This window comes from Pavona decussata, unplaced genomic scaffold, assembly GCF_977016875.1.
Source record: "Pavona decussata unplaced genomic scaffold, jaPavDecu1.1 SCAFFOLD_134, whole genome shotgun sequence".
Lineage (NCBI taxonomy): Eukaryota > Metazoa > Cnidaria > Anthozoa > Scleractinia > Agariciidae > Pavona > Pavona decussata.
The window spans coordinates 3,152,598-3,173,023 of record NW_028145547.1 but is presented as its reverse complement, the minus strand read 5'-3'; the positions used below and the strand labels follow the sequence as shown (position 1 = coordinate 3,173,023).

The following is a 20,426-nucleotide window of genomic DNA, read 5'->3' as shown; positions in this document are numbered from 1 at the left end:
CTATTCAGCTGAACAACACAAATAAACCACAACAATGTTCTCCGTGAATCCCTTCAGTGTGTCAGTTTATTTCCAGTATTTCTTAACGAAGTTGAGTTTGAGTAATGTCTTGTTAAATAGTTACAGTGGGTTTCACTTTTTCTGCCACAGAGACTACATACAGTACAAGCTTGAAGAATTTTTTCCTTTCTTTTCTTTTCTTTCTTTTACGTTTTTTTGTCCCCTATGTTTTTTCCCTTTTTTAGCTGTTCCCTGATATCCTTCTTAAATAGTCAGGTTTATTTTTTTTCACCTTTCGGCGCCATAAAAAATATTATTTAATTTTCACAAAATTTTGCTTTCCTGATATTTTTCTTAAATAGTCAGGTTTAATTCGTATCACATTTTTACACATGTACCCGGAAAATTAACAAAATTGCTGTTACTACGGCTGAGCGTGCGACTTACTAAGCGGTCAGGTCAAACAAAGCAACAAGACACGGCAAAAGGGCGAATGGGACAATTACTGCCACATCATTCACCTCGCTTTTATGTCTGTGACCACTGAACCTATTAAATTGCAGACTCAACTGCAACAGCACCCAACCCAATCCCGTTTCATTTTGCTTGACTCTCGTTTGTATCGGACGGTGTCTTCATAAGTCCATTGATATGCTGGGGTGCCATCTGCTTCAGCGGTTTCTCTTAATGGAGCATGCTCCTGATCATGTAGTTCAGGATGCCGCCATGTTTGAAGTACATCAGTTCCACGTCGGTGTCAAAACGAGCTTTTACTTGAAACACACGACCGTCATTCAACTAAAAACAAATTCAAAAAAGTTGGTTAATACGTCGGGCATTCAATTGTAAGGAATGGTGGGAGCCAGGGGCAAAGTTTCTTTACCAGCAGTGATTACCCTGATTTCGGGTCTTCTGCAGGTACCGGAAGGCATTGTTTGGTTAGGTCTTGTTTGGAGTTGTTTTGTTTTCTGTCTTTTGTTTCTTTTGTTTTGCGCCAACTGTGCTCCGGTACCTACAGAAGGAACCCTGTTTTCCCTCTGGACATGAGGTTTTATAACGTCGGTTGTATTCAAGCGGGACCCCGCCACGAAAACACATATCATACATGATAGGTTTTGCCATAGAACAATTGAATTTCGACAGCCTGTTACACTAAAGTCTGTGCTCAAATAAGTTATTCGTAACTGAAGTTAGAATGAAATTGTGCCGCTTCACCTTGCCTAGGTTACGTCCTTAAAGCCTTGACATAAGTTTAACTCGCTGAAAAAAAAATGTTCTTCACACATACTCGTTACTGCCCAACAATTGAGATGCGAATTTCGCCCAACAGTTATTAAAATTTCAAATGCTTGAAGGCAGATTTAATTTCATTGTTTTTTTGTGGCCCTCGAGTCGGGCGCTTTCCATTTAGCCCAAAGTTTCCACTATGTCCAGAAATGCACCTAACCCTGAATTTGGGTACTTCATATAAAACAGGCCTTTCTGTCGTTTTCATATGATTTCATGTTTGACAAAATTATGTGTGTTTTAGTGAGAATTAAGGTTAGAAGACACCTTGTGATGTCTATCATACAGTTCATGAATCTCATTAGCGAGCATTTCTGGACATATCTCAAATTTTTGCTTGGAACTACATTTCAACCGGTTGAACCGCAATTTGGGCTCAATCGGAAGCTCCCATGGTACAAAGGGACTGTTAAACCAGGAACCCGGCAAAAATGCTGTGGGCAAAACCGCAATGGAGTGCCATCCCATCCAAAGGGGGAGTGTCATCACCCAGTTGGTTCAGACTACCTACTATACTAATCGTCCACAATGTTCACAGAGAGAGGATTTTCCAACGGAGTGCTAAGCAGCTTACTTCGCTGCTAAGAGGTTTATGTCCCGAGTAAAGGGCACGTTAGTTTGGCTACCCACCTTGACATCCAGTAACTGGCCAGTTTTCATATCTTCCGGGATTTCAATGGTGTAACTTTCTTTTCCAGTGAGTCCCAGGCTTTCTGCGTTCTGGCCGGGAAGGTACTCAAGGGGCATGATACCCATTCCTACCAGATTGCTGCGGTGAATTCGTTCAAAACTCTCTGTTATCACAGCTTTGACACCCTGGGCGAAAAATACAATAATGATCAGCAACGAATTTGAATCTCCCAACTGATTGGCCTTGTAACTAAGCGAAGCAAAAGGTAAATAATTGCGCGCCTGTCACACTTCTTCTGTTGTGGACATTGTGTCCATTAACAGCATTTCCAGGACCAACATGAGGTCGAGACGAGAAAAAAAAATACTTAACTTTATTTTTCAGCACCAGTAGGTCTTTACCCCGTGAATTTAACGAGTTTTTGGAGTGGGCTTGGATACCACGTAACTACTCGATTTTAACTCCAGCCGGTAGGCTGGGCTGCAAATTGGCATACATCGAATTGAAAAAGACTTCAAAACTTAAATGTAAATTTGATTTGGCTCTTGATCAATTCGGAAAATATCTCCAATCTCTTCAGGCTCAGGAAGAGTTAACGGAAGTATTGTGTTTTTAAGACATATTTAACTATAAATATATGCAAAATGTAACATTCTCCTGGGAAAATCAACTTGTTAGGTCGAGTTTCAAACAATTCCCAGATTTCCGATCTACATTACTGTAAATCAACTTATAGTGACAACTTTTAAAATTTGAACTATTTTGAGAACAGTTTGCAAACTCCTTGAACAAAAGCGCACGAATACGTACTTCCTTGCATATGTTCACTAGACTTGTTATTGCACTGGGAAACCCTACAATAATTACCTGCATCCAAGGTCCTTTAGCCGCCCAGTCACGTGACGATCCCGACCCATAATCCTTGCCGGCAAGGATGATAAGCTGGCGTCCTTCGTGTCGGTAACGCTCAGCTGCATCAAATACATCCATCTGCAGAGGATGATGAACAAATCAGGAAAACAAAAATGATAGCATAAACAGAACACAGAACAACAACAACAAACAAACAAATCTGCCACGAACCTAAACGAACGGCCACTTTCATTTTAATCTGAGGGTTTAGGAGCACCACATATGAAAGGCGGATAGACATCCAACGGCCAAGCCGGCCAACTAACTATGACCCCTTCTTTGATCTCCTGCCTTTTGAAAAGCTACTATTCTACTGAACGGAAATCGTTTAAATATATGAAAGGGGAAATTCCGTCCCATCTCTTCAACAGAGAAAACTTTCTAAGTGGACCTGGTGCGCCATACTAACTACTAACTACTAACTACTGCTACTGCTACTGCTACTGCTACTGCTACTGCTACTGCTACTGCTACTGCTACTACTACTACTACTACTACTACTACTACTAACTACTACTAACTACTACTTCTACTTCTACTTCTACTACTAACTACTACTAACTACTACTAATAACTACTACTACTACTACTACTACTACTAATTACTCCCACTCCCACTCCCACCACCACTACCACCACCACCACCACCACCACCACCACCACCACCACTACTACTACTACTACTACTACTACTACTACTACTACTACTACTACTACTACTACTACTACTACTACCACTACTACTACTACTACTACTACTACTACCACTACTACTAAGTCCTAAAGGAATTTATTTCGTAGAGGGCCATGGACGCCATATGACAACTGACTGTGAACCGAAAAGTCATAAATCTGAGGGTGAGGAGGGTGGAGATGCACATAAGAAGGAATCAACTCTTATTATTTCTCGTACCGTATCTCCAGAGGGAATGTGGATGGTTTTAGGTCCAGCTTTTCCCATAAATTTGTTCACCAGTCTGATGTTAGCAAAGGTGCCACGCGCCATAACTGCGTCATTTCCACGGCGGGATCCGTAAGAGTTGAATTCACGAGGTGCAAGCCTGCAATGAGATAATCCCTGTCAATCCCATGATCAAAACGGAAATTCTCCTTTCTCATAAACGTCAATTAAGAGAATTAGATGTGACATGGAGTCGTTATTTTGAGGATTTGTACTAGAGCTCAAGACATTACGTTTCATCGTTTGCATATATTATCATAAAAGCAACTATTGTAAAAGTGATTGTTCAAATTCAACTATATGTCAAATTTATACACCGTAAAGAAAACGTGTACAAAATAAATAAATAAAGAAAGAATTACAGTAAGTGTCAGCACGTTTCTTCACAGCATTCCTGAGTTTTTCTGTTCAAAACCCTTTTTTGCTTTTTTATAACGAGCAGTAAAACGCATAGAAACGCTTGTTACTCGGGTTACTATTTTGAAGCGACAAATACTGTTCATATTCAACACTAAACTACATAGAGCAATCACGTGGACTTTCACTGACAATTGAAAAATAAAAAACAAGAGGAACTCGTCCTTACCCTCTTTCAGCCAGGTAACGCGCAGCAGGACTGGTGCGAGAAATGCTGCCTGCAGGAGATATGTGGTCAGTGGTTACAGAGTCTCCCAAGTTCAACAGTACAGCGGCATCTCGAATGCTGTTAATCGTGGGCAGCTCTGTGGCCTAAAAGAAACAGTGACCATCAACATGTTGCAGTCACTTGATATGGAAATATGTAAATGTGGGTCTCTGAAGCGGGGCAACGGTTACATTTTGGGATCGTCCAGTTATGCATTCATTTTCAGCTTCTCTTTCTCCATTCCGATCCAGACCAAGGCAAAGCACCGTTCATCCACAGTACCGAAAAAGATGGTAACTGGTACATTTCCCCATAATTCTTAGTGTAAGAAAATCCTAAAAATACACAGAAAATTTCTGGAAACTGCAAACCTAGTAAACACCATTGTTAGTGCAGGGACAAATTTTGCCAAAAACTTGGCTTTCTTTTTGCCTATTGGCTGTGTTAGGTTCGCAAGGTATTGTGATAAAATGTACAACCACCATATTTTTCCTCAGGGTGGATTGATGCAAAGTCCACTCTGATGAAGACAACAAATCAGATTATTTTTTTATTAGGTTTAATAAAGGTTGCAGCAGATATACGCATCATACTTCCTTGCTTTCTAGTCTTAATAAAATAACACGTCTCATTTGGAGACACGGCACTTGCATCCTTCCAGGCACACTCACCATTGTTTCAAAGAAAGGTGGGTGTTTAATGTAAGTTGATTTGACATCCCAAGGGTACAGCAAACTATCTGGTGCCTCAAGTGAATTCCAGCTAGGATTACCAGTCTGAAAACAATCATTGCAAAAAAACTTTGTCAAAAACAAATCTTGCGATAATATGAAACTTTTAAATTCTTTAAGACTTGAAATCCTGGTTACACCTTTGCCTGCACTTTACATGGAGTGAGATGATATCAGAAAATTTACACTTCAAATTCAAGACTCTTGCAGGCTTATTATTAATCAACCAAAAAGGAGACAGTATTTTTTCGAAAAATGTATGTACATTTCCACAAGGAGTAACTTTAAATAATAATAATTACTATATGTTGTACAAATCCAAGTGGCTGACATATTTCTCTCTTACCATTCACCTTGAAGATGACTTAAATATTTATTGAAAAAGGCATTTAAGAAAGCGAAAATGTGTACAGTAATGCAATCCATAATCTACTTGTAACCCTTTTTTCTATCATTAATCTTACATACCGCCACTTTAGCATAGACTTCTTTGAACATCGCAGGAATAACAAACTGTCTCTCAATAACCTGTAAAGAAACAACTCCTCTATTTTAACATCACTGAATACAACCAACCAAGTGTAATAGCATGTAGTCCCTTACAAGATAAAGATTGTGGCATTCTTGCAGTCATTATTGTTAGTCTTTTTTGAAAAATAAGAAGTGGAAAACCAGTGACAAACCTGGAGTTCATCTCTTGTTGGCCAAATCTCGTTGAGGAAAACCGGCTTCCCATCCTTAGAAATACCTGCGGCAGGAAACAGATATGTCTTAATGATCAACTAACTGTTTTGAGTGTTCTGCTTCAGTCCATCACAAAACAATGAAAAGCAGGTGAATGAAGTAGTCTGGCACTATTACTCCACCCTTATATTTCCCAACAGGTGGGCTGTCATAAATGTACACTGTACATTGGTTGATGAGAGATATTAGAAAGACAAACTTGGTTAATTAAGTACACAACTGATGTATCAGAGAATTAACTCTGAAGTGCAAGTTTAAGAGCTGAGGAGAACCCATGAATTTCCAACTTAGTGTTAACCCTAGTAAGGAAATGGGAGAACACATGAGGCAAAGAAAAAATATTATTAGACCTACACTTAGGTGGGAATTGAATCCACAACCTATGAATTTGATCAACCATTGTCCACCAACTGAACTACAAGTACATTTTCTGAATTACTTGTCACAAAAACTGTACTTGGTACAGCACAGAAGAAGTATAGGGTATGAACCAGACCTCTTAATATAATCTCAATATTGGTAGTTGTATGTACAGTCAACTCCCTTTATTGCAGACACCCTCGGGACTAAGAGTTAGTGTCCTTAATAGCAAGAATCCATAATAGCGGGAATTTATTTCAGTCAAACGTCAGCTCGGTAATTTATTTTTGCCAGTGATCTAGCTTCTGTCCGTAATATCGGGGTGTCGATGATAACAAGATATCCACGAGGCAAGAGCTGACTGTACATGAAAATAGTGTTACATGTACCTAAGGGTTCCTTCTCAAAGTCTATCAATGTTGTGCCTGCAATGGCATATGCGATCACTAAGGGAGGGGAGGCAAGGTAGTTTGCTCTTGTCAGAGGGTGGATGCGTCCTTCAAAATTTCTGTTCCCTGATAACACGCCAACTGCAATAAGGTCACCCTACAAACAATCAAATAAAATAAAACAATTTCATCAAATAAATTAACGATCGTGATACTTCAGGTTGTATACGGAAAGAATTTCCTGCTAACAAATACAAAACTCAATGCTCAACTAACCTTTTCTATGGCCTCAGCAACTGGTTCAGATAATGGACCTGAGTTTCCAATGCAAGTCATACAACCATAGCCCACAACATTAAACCTGCAAAACAAAATGTTGCCAATCTCATCTTCATACAGACGTACTCCACTATTACCTCAAGTCAGCATAATAATTATTCATTTACAATGTAAGAAAATTTAATTTACCAATACAGCCCAAGAAAAAGACTTATCTAGAGCTACAGAGAGTTTTCTTCCTATGCATATTGTCATGAAGGGTTTTAACAGGCAGTTTAAGTTACAATCCAACAAATATGCGCTTCCACAAAATATCCATACCATACCACAGGTGCATCTTGGAATTCCAAGGGGGAAGGGAGTGGGAGGCTTCTTTGGACTGGAATGGCGAAGGCATGGGGGGGGGGGGGGGGGGGCGGTCTTCAGTTCTACATTTCCAGATGGGAAAGAACTTGTCTTGCTACAGCCTTCTGTACAACCAGCTCCCAGTTGGCTTGATAGCTCAACTGGCACTGGTGTCGCAGAGGTCATGGGTACTGGTATCGCAGAGGTCATGGGTTCGAATCCCATTCAAGCCTGAATTTTTTCTCAGACTTTCTTTTTGCAACTGCTTAAGTTGCCTATATAACTGTGATGATCGCTCACTTATTCATTCTTTCTTCCGCAGTTCAAATGTCTGAATTTTCATTATTCACTTTGAAAACAAATATATTTGTGACAAAACACAGCAAACAGACAAGCCAATTCAAGAATGGCTGTACGGCCAATCAATTGTTTATTGGGTACAGTTCATTAACTGTGATGCTGCATCAGTGGGGAATGGAAACGAATGTCTGGTTTATCAACAGAGTTGATAAGGTAATTTGGCTACTGTAAAGAGATTCGAGTGCTGACGTTTCAAGCATTGGCCGAAGGGCTAACACTCAAATGTCAGCACTCTAATCTCATTACCCTGGCCAAATTACCTTACCACCTCTAATATGTAGATCAGTTGCATAGCCCATTTCTTCAACCTTACCCTAATTGTTCCAGACTTGGTATGACACCACTCTCTCGGAGATAATAGGTAACCACACCTGATCCTGGAGACAAACTTGTCTTGATGTAAGGTTTGACTTGCAAGCCAAGTTCTACTGCTTTCTTGGCCAACATTCCAGCCCCAAGCATAACTGATGGATTACTAGTGTTTGTACAACTTGTGATGGCAGCTATCACCACAGAACCTTTTATTTGAAAGATAAAGGAAATATTAAATATGACATACACCCACAAATAAGGTTTTATTTACTTTCCTATATACATGACTGTAAATGCCATGGTACTAAAATGATCACAGAAAATAATGTTGTAAATTATTACGAACAATATTGTAACCTTCATTAGAAACATTGGTACAGGACATTTTAATGATGGTGTCATTCGACTGCAACTACAAGAGTCCTTTAGTTTTTATTTTCTCATGCTAATTAAGGAAAGTCACACTAAAGTGTAAGTGGCCCACATGGTCAGAACTTAACCCAAATTCTGTAGCATGAAGTAATAAGGAGTAAATATTGCTACCAAAAATAAATTGCACATACACCTCCACATGCTGGTGAGTGATCTTACCATGCGAGAGCTTGTAATCCTGTCCTTCAAAAGTAAAAGGAACCTCCACAGACTGTTTCTCAGCTGGGATGCCAAAACCTTTAAATCCAACTCTATTGTTCAAACAATCAATGAAATCCTGCTTCATCTCAGACAATGCTACCCTGTCGTGAGGACGTTTGGGTCCTGATAATGAAGGAGTCACAGTGGACAAATCCAGCTCCACAATCTGGACAAAACAAAATCATGTAAACATTGTATAGTACCAGTCAAAAAGTAAGTTACCACCCTCTCACGAGACACAATTCACAACTTTCATCTCAAGACAAGTTGTCCGCATCGAGAGACACAAATCTTGGATCAAGAGATGTGACAGCCAAGAGCCTTAAAACACTTTAAGTCTGGGAAAAAAAAAACAACCACTGAGTAAAATCTGGAAACTGACTAAAAAAAAACCTAGCGTGGTTAACTCTTTCTATTTAATCATTTTGAGCCACACGATGCATTTTTTAGCCTGCCATCAACCAAGTTGTTACATAAGTCTTAGAAATCCTTTACAGCATGTACACATTGTACATGACGATACCAGAATACAGGTTACAACCCTGCACTTATAAAGATAAGTCAAGACAAGTGCTTGGAACATACTTCAATTTCATTCAAAATACTTCATATATTTTACACCTCTTTTAACCTTGTTTGTGAGTGGGGGGAGGGTACCGTCGATGGGAAGGTTTTTATTGTTAGGGGAGGCAGGAAAGATAATATTTTAGGAAGAAAGTCCTTTAAAAGTTACCATTTTTATTGATTTTCTGAAGCTGGTGTCGAAAGATAATTTATGACCAAGCAACAGTGAAGTACATCGTAGCAAGTGTAATTCCTACAGTGTGTTCCAACCTCACCTCTGAGAACACTGGATCATTGTTTGGGTCGGAGTAGTCACGGAACATTTTGGTAGCTTTCAGGTAAGCTTCAACACATTCAAGTGTTTCTTCATTGCGACCTGATGAACAAAGAATAGACAATTTTCTACAGCCCATTTCATGCAGAACATTCCTGTCACTTGAAATATAAGTGCATGTTACAGTATATAGCAAATGTTTCAAGATTGCCATATCACAATTTCAAGTAGTCAAAATAAACAAGGTTAAAAAAATCAAGAACAAGATCTCATACACAGACTCAAGGGAATACATGTTTGCAGAAATACAAAGCTCAGTAGAGCATTATCAATATTATTCCTTTACAAAAATACTCCACATGTACCTGCAGCCCAAACAATTCAAACAACTTCAGGGTAAAAGCAAGCAACAAAAATAAATTACCAGTCTGCCTGAGATACATTAAACTCTTCTCGTCAACTGGGAAGAATCCAATGGTTGCGCCATACTCTGGACACATGTTAGCAATGGTGGCTCTATCAGCTATGGACAGATGACTTACACCAGGTCCAAAAAACTCCACAAATTTACCCACAACACCAATTTGGCGAAGGTGCTGCAAAAGGAAATCGGACCAGTATCAACATTCTGAAAGCTGTATCATAGCAAAAGATACAAGCAAACATTGTTCAGCATTCCTATTGGTATGGGCACAGGATTGCCTAAAAATACAATTCTATAACCTAACGTTGTTTTCCTACAATGGTAGGTTTCTGATCACTGCCTCTTCTGTGACTTAAAGTACATGTATTTTTTAGTATAACCTAACCCTCTCAAAATGTTTTGCAATGGTCAGCAACATAACGGGATTAGTAGTTCAGTAGAAAGCTGGTAAAGGGACATTATGCTCATTACTAAGTGCATTCCATATCTCAAAAGTAATATTTCTCAGCACTTTGAGGACTGTACATAATTTGTTTTCTCTATTGTTTTGCTTATATTTAAACCAGGACAATTTGCCAACTTTGTGGTTGGAGACATTCCTTTAGAAAAATTTTAAGCCTGTGTAGTTAGAGTTAAACGCAACCACTAGACAAACCCAACTACAGATATCACTAATTATTATTTTTACTAGTAATTTAGAAGACTTACAAAAAAAGACAATAAAATTGTGTCTGATTACCTTGCTGACCAGTTAATTTAACACTTGCAAAGCAAAAACCATTAAAAGGTCAATAACAATCTGCCATTTCATTACTACTCCCAAACCATCAATTTAGTGAAAGAGCAGAAAGTAATGCCCCGGTGGAGATGACCCTTTTATAGGAAGAAAATATGATACATCTCTACACGCAAGCTACTACGTGTGACTTAATAATGACAGACAGTGATTTCACTTTTACCTTCGTAATGGTCAGAACAACATCAGTGGATGTAATGTATGGCTTGACGCAACCAGTTAGTTTATATCCAACAACTTTTGGTAACACCATACTGACAGCTTGACCTAACATCACAGCTTCAGCCTCAATGCCTCCAACACCTAAAAAAAGAGACAATTTGTATCAACAATATAAATTTAATTACCTACTGAATAATAGTAATATTAGTTTGCCTTTCAGGGATTCAATAGAGAAATTTGTATAAGATTTCACTGTTTCTTTCATACATGTCAGCAATGTACATGTACATTTTTCACACTACAGTTTCTTCATTGTAATTTCCTGGGTGACAAAGGGGTGGATTCCTAAAGAAAACTCCACAAATCACTAATTGTCCGCTTTATTGACTGTAATATGCAAACTGGACTCTTCTTTCTTTACTAATTGCATGCACAAACAAATAAACAGAGTAAACCAAAATGTCCTGAAATGGCAAGGCCTTTTTTGCCAAGTTACCAGACTTTTTGAAATCATAAAATTAATAATTATTGAATTTGACCAAAAGATTACATCTTTTAGAAAAGCATCATCATCATCCATGTGATTTCTCTTGTCTAATGAAAATTTTGAAATGTGAGTTTGTTATATTTGCATAATCTTTTATAGACTCTTTGCCATTTCCATTTTTTATGTAAAGCGTGACACATTATGTACTGTAATTCTACTGATAATCTGTAGTGTTTAGAGTGTCTGTTCATAGTACAGGTGAATGTATGTTGAAGAAGTATATGTTGCCAATAATACATTAAAAAAATGATGCCAAGTGAATAAGAAAACTCACCCCAACCAACAATCCCAAGTCCGTTGATCATAGTTGTGTGTGAGTCTGTGCCTACCACACTGTCAGGATACATAACTTTGTCCATGTTAAAAACAACACGACCAAGGTACTCAAGGTTTACTTGGTGTACAATGCCTGATCCAGGTGGAACAATGGTCATGTTCTTGAACGCTTTAGAGCCCCACTAGGAAAAATAAAACAACATGCAGTCGCAGCCAAAATATGAAGCAAAATAATAAATGAAATATCTGGCAATGAAATGGGTTAATAAGTACATAATTCAAAATGGTACTGAAAAGTACATTACATTGACAGATACTTTTAAGGCTGATTTAGACGGTACAACTTTTGCTTATGACTGTCGCATGCGATTTCTTGAGCGCGCGCTACTTGCGTCATGCAGAAAATCGCACACAACTCTCGTCATTCAACATTGCCTATATGTACCTACGATTGACGTAAAATTTTAAGACACATTTCAAAATCCTACGACATTTTTTGTGACATACACAACAGTAGTAAGCGAGTTGTAGGTTTGATTTACACAAAACAATGCGTGGCAATAAAATGGGTTAATAAGTACATATTTCAAAATGGCACTGAAAAGTACATTACATTGACAGATACTTTTAAGGCTGATTTAGACGGTACAACTTTTGCTTATGACTGTCGCATGCGATTTCTTGAGCGCGCGCTACTTGTGTCATGCAGAAAATCGCACACAACTCTCGTCATTCAACATTGCCTATATGTACCTACGATTGACGTAGAATTTTAAGACACATTTCAAAATCCTACGACATTTTTTGTGACATACACAACAGTTGTAAGCGAGTTGTAGGTTTGATTTACACGAAACCACGCGTGTCCTAGGCCTGTCGTAAGCTTGTCGCATGCAACAACGTCTTATCATGTAAATCGCCCTTTAAGTGGAGAGCTCACTGCAGCTAATTCAAACTCTAATCATACCTTTAGAAAAAGAAATCTCTCCTGGTTTCTCATGAATTCCATTTCCTGATTCTTCTGAAGTGCAGTAGCGCTGTTAAATAAAATCAGATTGTTGGTGAAGGCACAGGAACCTAAATGATGAACTTAAGGACATTCTTGTTCAGAGGAAATAATCTGCCATTGTCATGAGATAATAACAGGTTTCTCTTGTTTAAAGTAACACTAAACATTTCCCAAACACCAGTAGTAGCAGAAGTGGTATTACCTTGGAAAAGCAGACTGTCACAATGTCATAAATTTATGTCACTTAAGTTTGTCTTTTAAAACAAGTCCAAGTATATTCATAAGACAACAAATGATGAAATTCCTCAGTTTATATTTTCCATTTATGGTAAACTAATTATTTTGGCAGAGAGAGGACATGGTTAGAAATTAAAATGGCCATGAATTTTCATGATCTGAATGGTAGAGAAAGCACTCAAAAATGGAAAAGAAATGTGCCCACAAATTTTGTTTGCCATTTTTAACTAACAAAAGAAATACAAAGAAGCCCGTCTTTAATAGAAAATTAGGATGTGAATTCAATGATTGATACTTGATGCAATGGTAGGATGCCCTCAATCCTTTAGAACTGCCCTCAAATGACTGCTAGGACTGTGCATGAAACTCGAACAAAATACAGAATTCGCCAAATTGGAAAAGTAATCCATGACTTGCACCCAGAGGATAATTCAAGACACAATAAATTATATATAGCAGATGCAGAAAGAAAACTTGCTTTCAAGAAAAATTAACATTTAATTTGTTGTACATGTGTAAGGAAAAGAGTGAAATCGCACCAGTCGATGGGGAGAGAGTGTAATGGACATGGATCATCCTTCCTAGGCCAGTTGCCCCCTGGGTCAAACAATTGAGTCTGACTGAAAAAACAACACCAGAGATTCTGTCCAGTAGTCTGTTTAGTATGTTATTATGAGTTAATGGTCACTAGGTAGAAGGTGTGATAACAGAGAGAAGTAAGAAAGCTGGATAACAATACATGGATATTGATGTACATGTACATGTACAAGTGAACATAGGATATTGACTGTCTGATCAAGTGTTAATATTATTATAAAGGTCCCTACACAATACATGTCAACTTGAAGTCAACTTAAGTGCAAAGACATGAATGCAAAACAAAATATGTAATGTGAAATAACTTGACTGCAGATTAATTTTTTACACAAACAAGGCAAGACAGATTGGCAATTTATAGAACATTCAATAAAATTATACAGTTGCATTATAATACACTACATTATTTTAACTACACTGTACCTCCTTGACACATCAACTTGTACTGAGTGGTCAATAACAAGATCTACAGGGCACAGTGGGTTGATTTTGCCTGGTTCACCTCCAAGTCGTTTAACAGCATCTCGCATAGCAGCAAAGTCAACCACAGCAGGAACACCCCTAAGAAAATGAACAAAATTTGAAATGATATTCAACTTTACTCACGAATTTAATAATGTACAGTACATAATTTGAATGAGCTTAGCCTGGCCTGACAAAGTTTAACATGAAGTTGCAAGAAAATGTTGCCCATACAAGTATGACTTGGCCTTTATACTTTCGGTATCTTTGACAACAGTCTTCAAAGATTTCAGACTCTTTTGAGACAAACGCATATATAAAGAAAAATGTACATGATTGTAAAGTACAAGTCACCATGTACATCAAGTATTACAGTGTAAATAATATTTACTTCACATACAAATTATTTAGATAACACATTTCATTTTATTCTGTATAATACTTAAACTCTTCAAGTGTAAATTTTCTTCATTGTACTACAGATTTTAAAAGGACACAGTCACCTTTGTGACCGCGCTGACCTGGACACTAGTTTTGTCAATTTTGAAAAACGTCCACCGTAACCCGAAATCAAAAGGATGCGTCGAATACATCTAGAAATCCGCTTCAATCTTCCCAGCGTTTTATTGGATTTTCAATCTTTTACTGGAAACCTGTTTCTGAGTATGCTTTTGCTCATCCTATGGTATTATTTTATCATATTTGGTTAAAAACGATATGGATCGAGTCTCCAACAGAACATGAAAAGAAGAGGTGGGAAAAGTGAAGGCGCCGGGTGGAAGAAATCGCCTGCGTTGACCAATGTAACGAGAGAAATCAATCAAAAACACTGGTCGGAGAACAAATCTCCACTATACATATTTGGAAAATCGCATTCTCTCAACCTGGTGAAAGCTTCGTCGTGAGGGAATCTTCGTAAACGATTCGAACTTCGCGTCATAGCTGCTTGGTTTGGAGCTCAGACGAAGACAAACTTCGCACACAGTCGATTATCTCCTCAACAAGGAAAACCTCTATTAGAACCTTGTTTTCTACGGGTCGAGCAAGCGTTCTTGTAATGACATGGGTTTGGTTCCTAAATTTAGATAACAGAGAAGTTGTAGAAACGAAATTATAATAAACGCAAAATATATGATTGAAAGCAGAAATAAAGCTTACCGGTAGTTTCGCTACAAAGTCGTTTCGCTACACTGCAGTTCAGGCAATTCGCTAATATTTGAACTCAATTTGCTTCTTGTGCAGACACTGTGAAACGTAGAAACAGCTAAGATAATTTTTCACACGACCAGATACCAAAATAAACAATCAAATGATTCTTCAACTTCAGAGGTATTCGTTGATGTTTGGCTTTCCCTGGACAAGTCCATCAGTAAATTTTCCATGGTATCAAGAAAATGAGTGTTCTAATATGACATAAGGTCTATAATCACTATAATAATTTTGACTGGCAAACACTTCGACTCGACAAGGTTTGTTTGATTTTTCAAAGGATGAGCTTCTAAGCGCGAGACTTGCGGATGAAGTGTGATTTGCAAATCAGCTAAGAAATGGTATCTAATGCTCATGTGCACCAGGTGACTGTGTCCCTTTAAGGCACTAGTTGGAGAAATTAATTTTTGTCTGCACATCAAGACATTTCATCCTTTGGTTTTTCCTTTTGACCATTTTCTTCATTTTCAAAACTTGTTAATTGATCCAATGATGACACTGTGAGGAGAATAATATTTACATGTCGCTTTCTAGTCATTTTTTGGTGCTTCAAAGAACAAAATGCTAAGATGTAGAACATACAAAAAAAACAAAACAAAAATTAGTTACAATAATTATTCTTTGCATCCCACTCACGTGAAATCCTGGAGAATAACTCTTGCAGGCATGAAAGGGATTTCAACACTTAGTTTCTGGTTGTTTTCCCAGTCCAATATGTTCTCCACATCCTTGGACTTCACTTGAAAACCATCACAGTTACGAACAGCAGATTCCAAAAGAACCCTGATTGAAAATGGCAGACGACCTGAAGAAAGTTTAGTCAAATAAAGACAAGCGTTAGGAGCATAGTCATTAGACTGATATGTTTATTTACAAATTCGCCACTGGCAGGTAAAAACAGACAAGAGGACAATGTGTCCCTTACTAGGCCCATCTGTCCAAACCATCAACAAAGCACAAATTTAACCAAGCTCAACCCACAATACAGATAAGATATTTAACTGAGACTGTAAGATTAGCAACAGCACACCTGCAGAGGATTAATGGTAGCAGTTAGAGCATAGAATTATGCAAGTTTGTATAATGTCTGCATCTAATACTTCAGCTGGCTTTTAAAACTATTCTGGCAAAACATCATCCTGGTTCTCCTTAACTGGCTTTCTTCTTCTTTATTGGATCAAGATTTCCCCACCAGTATCATTGCCAGATCCAGGAGATGGTGTAAAATGGGGCCTGTAGGCCCTGAATAAGAATATTTCAGCTTGAATTTATCAATTTCATCCTACATGTATAGCCTTATTTTGTCTAAGAATAATAAGGGAGCCCCGGCCCTCTAGGGCTGTCCTCCCAGACAGGTAGCTAAGAAAAACCTGAGCAAGCTTGTTAATAAACTGGCTCTTTTGGACTATGCAACTTTAAAATAAGCCTCCAGTATTGTTTTCTGTTGAAATTTGAGTCAGTGATAAGATCTCTTTCAGGTGGTGAAATTTGCCAGTAGCCACATCCCTGTCTCCCAAATCTGCCACTGACTGGCCATGGTGCGCAAGACCATTGACAAGGTGCATACAGCTGTACATGTATGTAACACACAAGTCCTGCAACACTGCATATGCAGGATACACGTCACATAACCCTAGAAAATGGCCTAGCTCGCGGCACCATGCAGGTTCCTAGTAACTCGGTGGTTTGAGCATCAGACCAGTGTGTAGGAGGTCGCACATTTTCATTCAAATGGGGGAATTACATTTATTTACCAGATAAATGTTTCACGTTTTCTTTGATAAAATGCACTACATAATGTTACAATAAAGTAAATTTAGCATGTCCCTCAACTAAAATTCCAAAAAACATCAGCGTCATAAACACTGTTACTATACTATTTATCTATTATATATACTATTTTATACATCAACTCAAGCCCGAAATAAAGTTCAGTTCGGTGAATTTAAATCTCTAGTTCGCGACAAATTAGTATTAGAAAGATACATCGCGAGTAAATCAGGCACACAAGCTAAATATATCAAAAAGTGGAATTTCTTACAAAATATTTAGTTCTTCTTTCTCTACAGTGTGTTTTACAAAATCAGTGATCAAAACTTTTTATGAAATTTACTTAATCAATGTATATATATATATTTGTTTTGTTTACGGTGTTAGTAATGTTGTAAGTGAAGTTAGTAGTTAATAGTATATACAGCCACATTGTAAGTAATTAAGCTAAGTAATTGTATGTTTGAAAAACTATTTTAATAGCAAATAGAGTTTTGTATTGTTAGTAGTGTAAGTAATCTGTAGTGAAAGCATTGTAATATAATGCAAGTAATGTGTTCTTGAAAATAAAGTCTAATTTTGTTAAAAAAAATAAAAATAAATAAATAAACACTGTTTCGGTTTGTTATACAAATTCAATGACATTGTTTGTAATTTCTTCTCTCTCCTTCTCAAATAAAATGGCGTCTTGATGCCTCAACACTGACTCACATCAAGTCACATTGCAAAGGACCAGAAATTGAGGACAGGCTGGAAGAAATTTGTATGTAGAGATACCCACTCTAAAAATCCTTACTTAGTTCAACTAGTATTATAAATAATTTCATATTTGAACAACCAGAAATGAGACATCACCAAGCAAAAATTTATTTGACTCATCATCTATGCAAAAATTATTTCCATGCCTGCATTGATAATTCATAATCATCCATTGACAACAATTAACGCCTCACTGACTACAGACAATCACTAACAATAAATACGCAAAGAGTAACACGCAATCAGGACTACATCTCCTGTACATTGTAATTTTAGCAAAACTCTCCTGTTCATTTCTGATGCTTGTAATTTTTGTTTCTCGTTTCCCACAGAAATGATTTACCAATAATTGAAATTAAAATAACACCTAGTCCCTGGTTATACTTTATAAAAACCATTTTCTGTGATTATTGGTCAGTATTTCTTCTTGCTTTTTTTTTTTTTTGTAATGTTGATTGTACTAATGGTGACGTCAACAGCCATTTCAGTGTTGACTTTTCATGAATTATCTGCTCAGATTCTGTTAAGGAAATATCAATAACGCCCTTCCAAACAAAGGCAATATCACAAATGACTGTCACAAGACATCTGTGGCAAAGAGTAACATTGTTTCTAATTTCTTCTCTCTCCTCAAATAAAATGGCGTCTTGATGCATCAACACTGACTCACATTGAGTCACACTGCAAAGGACCAAATCCTCCTGGACATAATTGAGGACAGGGTAGAAGAAATTTGTATGTAGAGAGACCCAGACTCTAAAAATCTTTTCTTACTTCAACTAGTATTACAAATTATCTCATATTTGAACAGCCAGAAATGAGACATCACCAAGTAAAAACTTATTTGACCGGTCATCATGACAGGAATCTACATATATGCAAAAATTATTTCCACCCCTGCATTGAAAATTCATAACCATCCAATAATCTGTAATCATCCATTGACAACAATCAATGCCTCACTGACTACAGACAACCACTAACAATAAATACGTAAAGAGTGACACGCAATCAGGACTACATCTAATTTTAGCACCACTCTTCTGTTCATTTCTGATGCTTGTGTAATTTTTGTTTCACATTTCCCACAGAAATGATTTACCAATTGAAATTAAAATAACACCTAGTCCCTGGTTATACTTTATGAAAAACATTTTCTGTGATTGTTGGTCAGCACTTCTTCTTGTTTTTTTTTTTTGTTTTTTTTTTTTGTAATTATCTTGATTGTATTAAAGGTGACGTCAGAAAATGATTGACTTTTCATGAATTTTCTGCTCAGATTCTGTTAAGGAAATATCAATGACGACCTTCCAAAACAAAGCATCATATCAAGATCAACATCAAAGGCAATAACACAAATGGCTGTCACAAGACACCTCTGGCATAAATATACCTACCGGTGAAACATTAAGAAAAAAACACTTTAAGGGGAATATAGCACTTCTCCTAATTTAAAATCAATAGATAAGTCAACAAATATATTACACAAACGATCGCAGAGAAAGTAGGCCTTTTTACAACCTGATAAATAAAATAACCTTAGCAGATTATCACAAATGACTGTCACATGCCCAAGACACCTGTGGCATGAAAATACCTAGCTACCGGTGTGACATGAAAGAAAAAAACACTTTAAGGGGAATATAGCACTTTTCCTAATTAAAAAGCGATAGATAAGTCAACAAATATATTACATAAACGACTGGGAAGAAAGTAGGCCGTTTCGCAACCTGATGAATAAAATAACCTTTAAGTTAATAGCTAATTAGGAAAAGCCAAAACTTAGCATAAATTAACCAGGTCAACAAAACAAGTTCTACAACACGAGAATCGCTTTGATTCAGTGGACTTTTAACGCTTTAAAATAATGATAATTTCAGACAGATTCTTCAGTAACATTTCAACACCAGTAAGTAAGGTTTGTACTTGTCAAACTGTAAGTGTTATATACGTAGTAACTGCACTGTACCATACCATATCGTTCCTCGTTCAAGCTGGAGACGTCAAAATAACAGCATTCTCCGCTCTTCAGGGGAAGACTCTTGATGTGAGAGGTATACTGGCTCTTGACTTTTAAAAAAGATAAGAAAAAAAGGTCAAAAACAAGAAAACGAGTGAAGACGTGAGGAGCGACACGTTGAACGCTTACCGGCCGCCATCTTGGAACGGAATTGCTCAAGCAGAAGGTCACGTGACATTCCACAGACCGCAAGGCATTCCGGCAATTTGGGTAATGTATCCAGGCGTCCATTTGTATGGTTGCATTTGCCTCGATTGCGTTGGTGTCAAGAGAGGGTCGTCAAGTGGGCAAATTGGTTCAAAGTCTTCATGAAGAACCGTACTTGAAATGTAACCCTGTTGTTTTCTGTCACGCAATGATCCAGGGGCACTATCGATCATCTCTGCTGTAAGTAGATCTAAGTATGACGAATGGCTCAAAAATAGGTTTTTAACCAGTATAAGACCCTGCTCTGACCCTGCATGTAAGACTCACAGCTGACGTAAAACAAGGGAAACAAAAATGTCAAAACAATACAGGGAAGGAAAACGATAATCTACAACACAAAGAACAACCTGTCAGGTTCCTATACCGACATAAATTACGAAAATTGATCAAATGATTTCTCTTTGGTACCCTGCGAGCAGAGTCTCTTCGATCTTCCTAGATCGGACTGATCTAGGAAGATCGAAGAGACTCTGCTCGCAGGGTACTCTTCGGGGAATTCTTTTTCGCATTCAAGCCGCTTTATGTATACGGCCATGGTTTGCTA

General features: G+C 37.6%; 1 protein-coding gene across 2 annotated transcripts; it reads right to left on the bottom strand.

The window, feature by feature from the left end:
- Positions 1–37: 37 nt before the first annotated feature.
- On the bottom strand, positions 38–19,861 carry LOC146467755 (cytoplasmic aconitate hydratase-like). 2 transcript variants are annotated; one of them, XM_085125324.1, is made up of 22 exons: positions 19,805–19,861; positions 19,630–19,725; positions 15,763–15,931; positions 13,879–14,016; positions 13,398–13,478; positions 12,580–12,649; positions 11,611–11,794; positions 10,791–10,930; positions 9,832–10,003; positions 9,409–9,509; positions 8,528–8,735; positions 7,938–8,142; positions 6,917–7,001; positions 6,641–6,797; positions 5,831–5,895; positions 5,616–5,675; positions 5,088–5,192; positions 4,378–4,520; positions 3,744–3,891; positions 2,786–2,908; positions 1,918–2,103; positions 38–798 (listed from the first exon to the last, which is right to left on the bottom strand). In XM_085125324.1, the coding sequence occupies exons 1-22, from the start codon at positions 19,851–19,853 to the stop codon at positions 685–687; spliced, it is 2,799 nt and encodes a 932-aa protein (XP_084981450.1). In that variant the 5' UTR covers positions 19,854–19,861; the 3' UTR covers positions 38–684. The 2 variants fall into 2 exon arrangements, with proteins under 2 accessions (XP_084981450.1, XP_084981451.1); XM_085125325.1 differs by lacking the exon at positions 13,398–13,478.
- Positions 19,862–20,426: the final 565 nt, after the last annotated feature.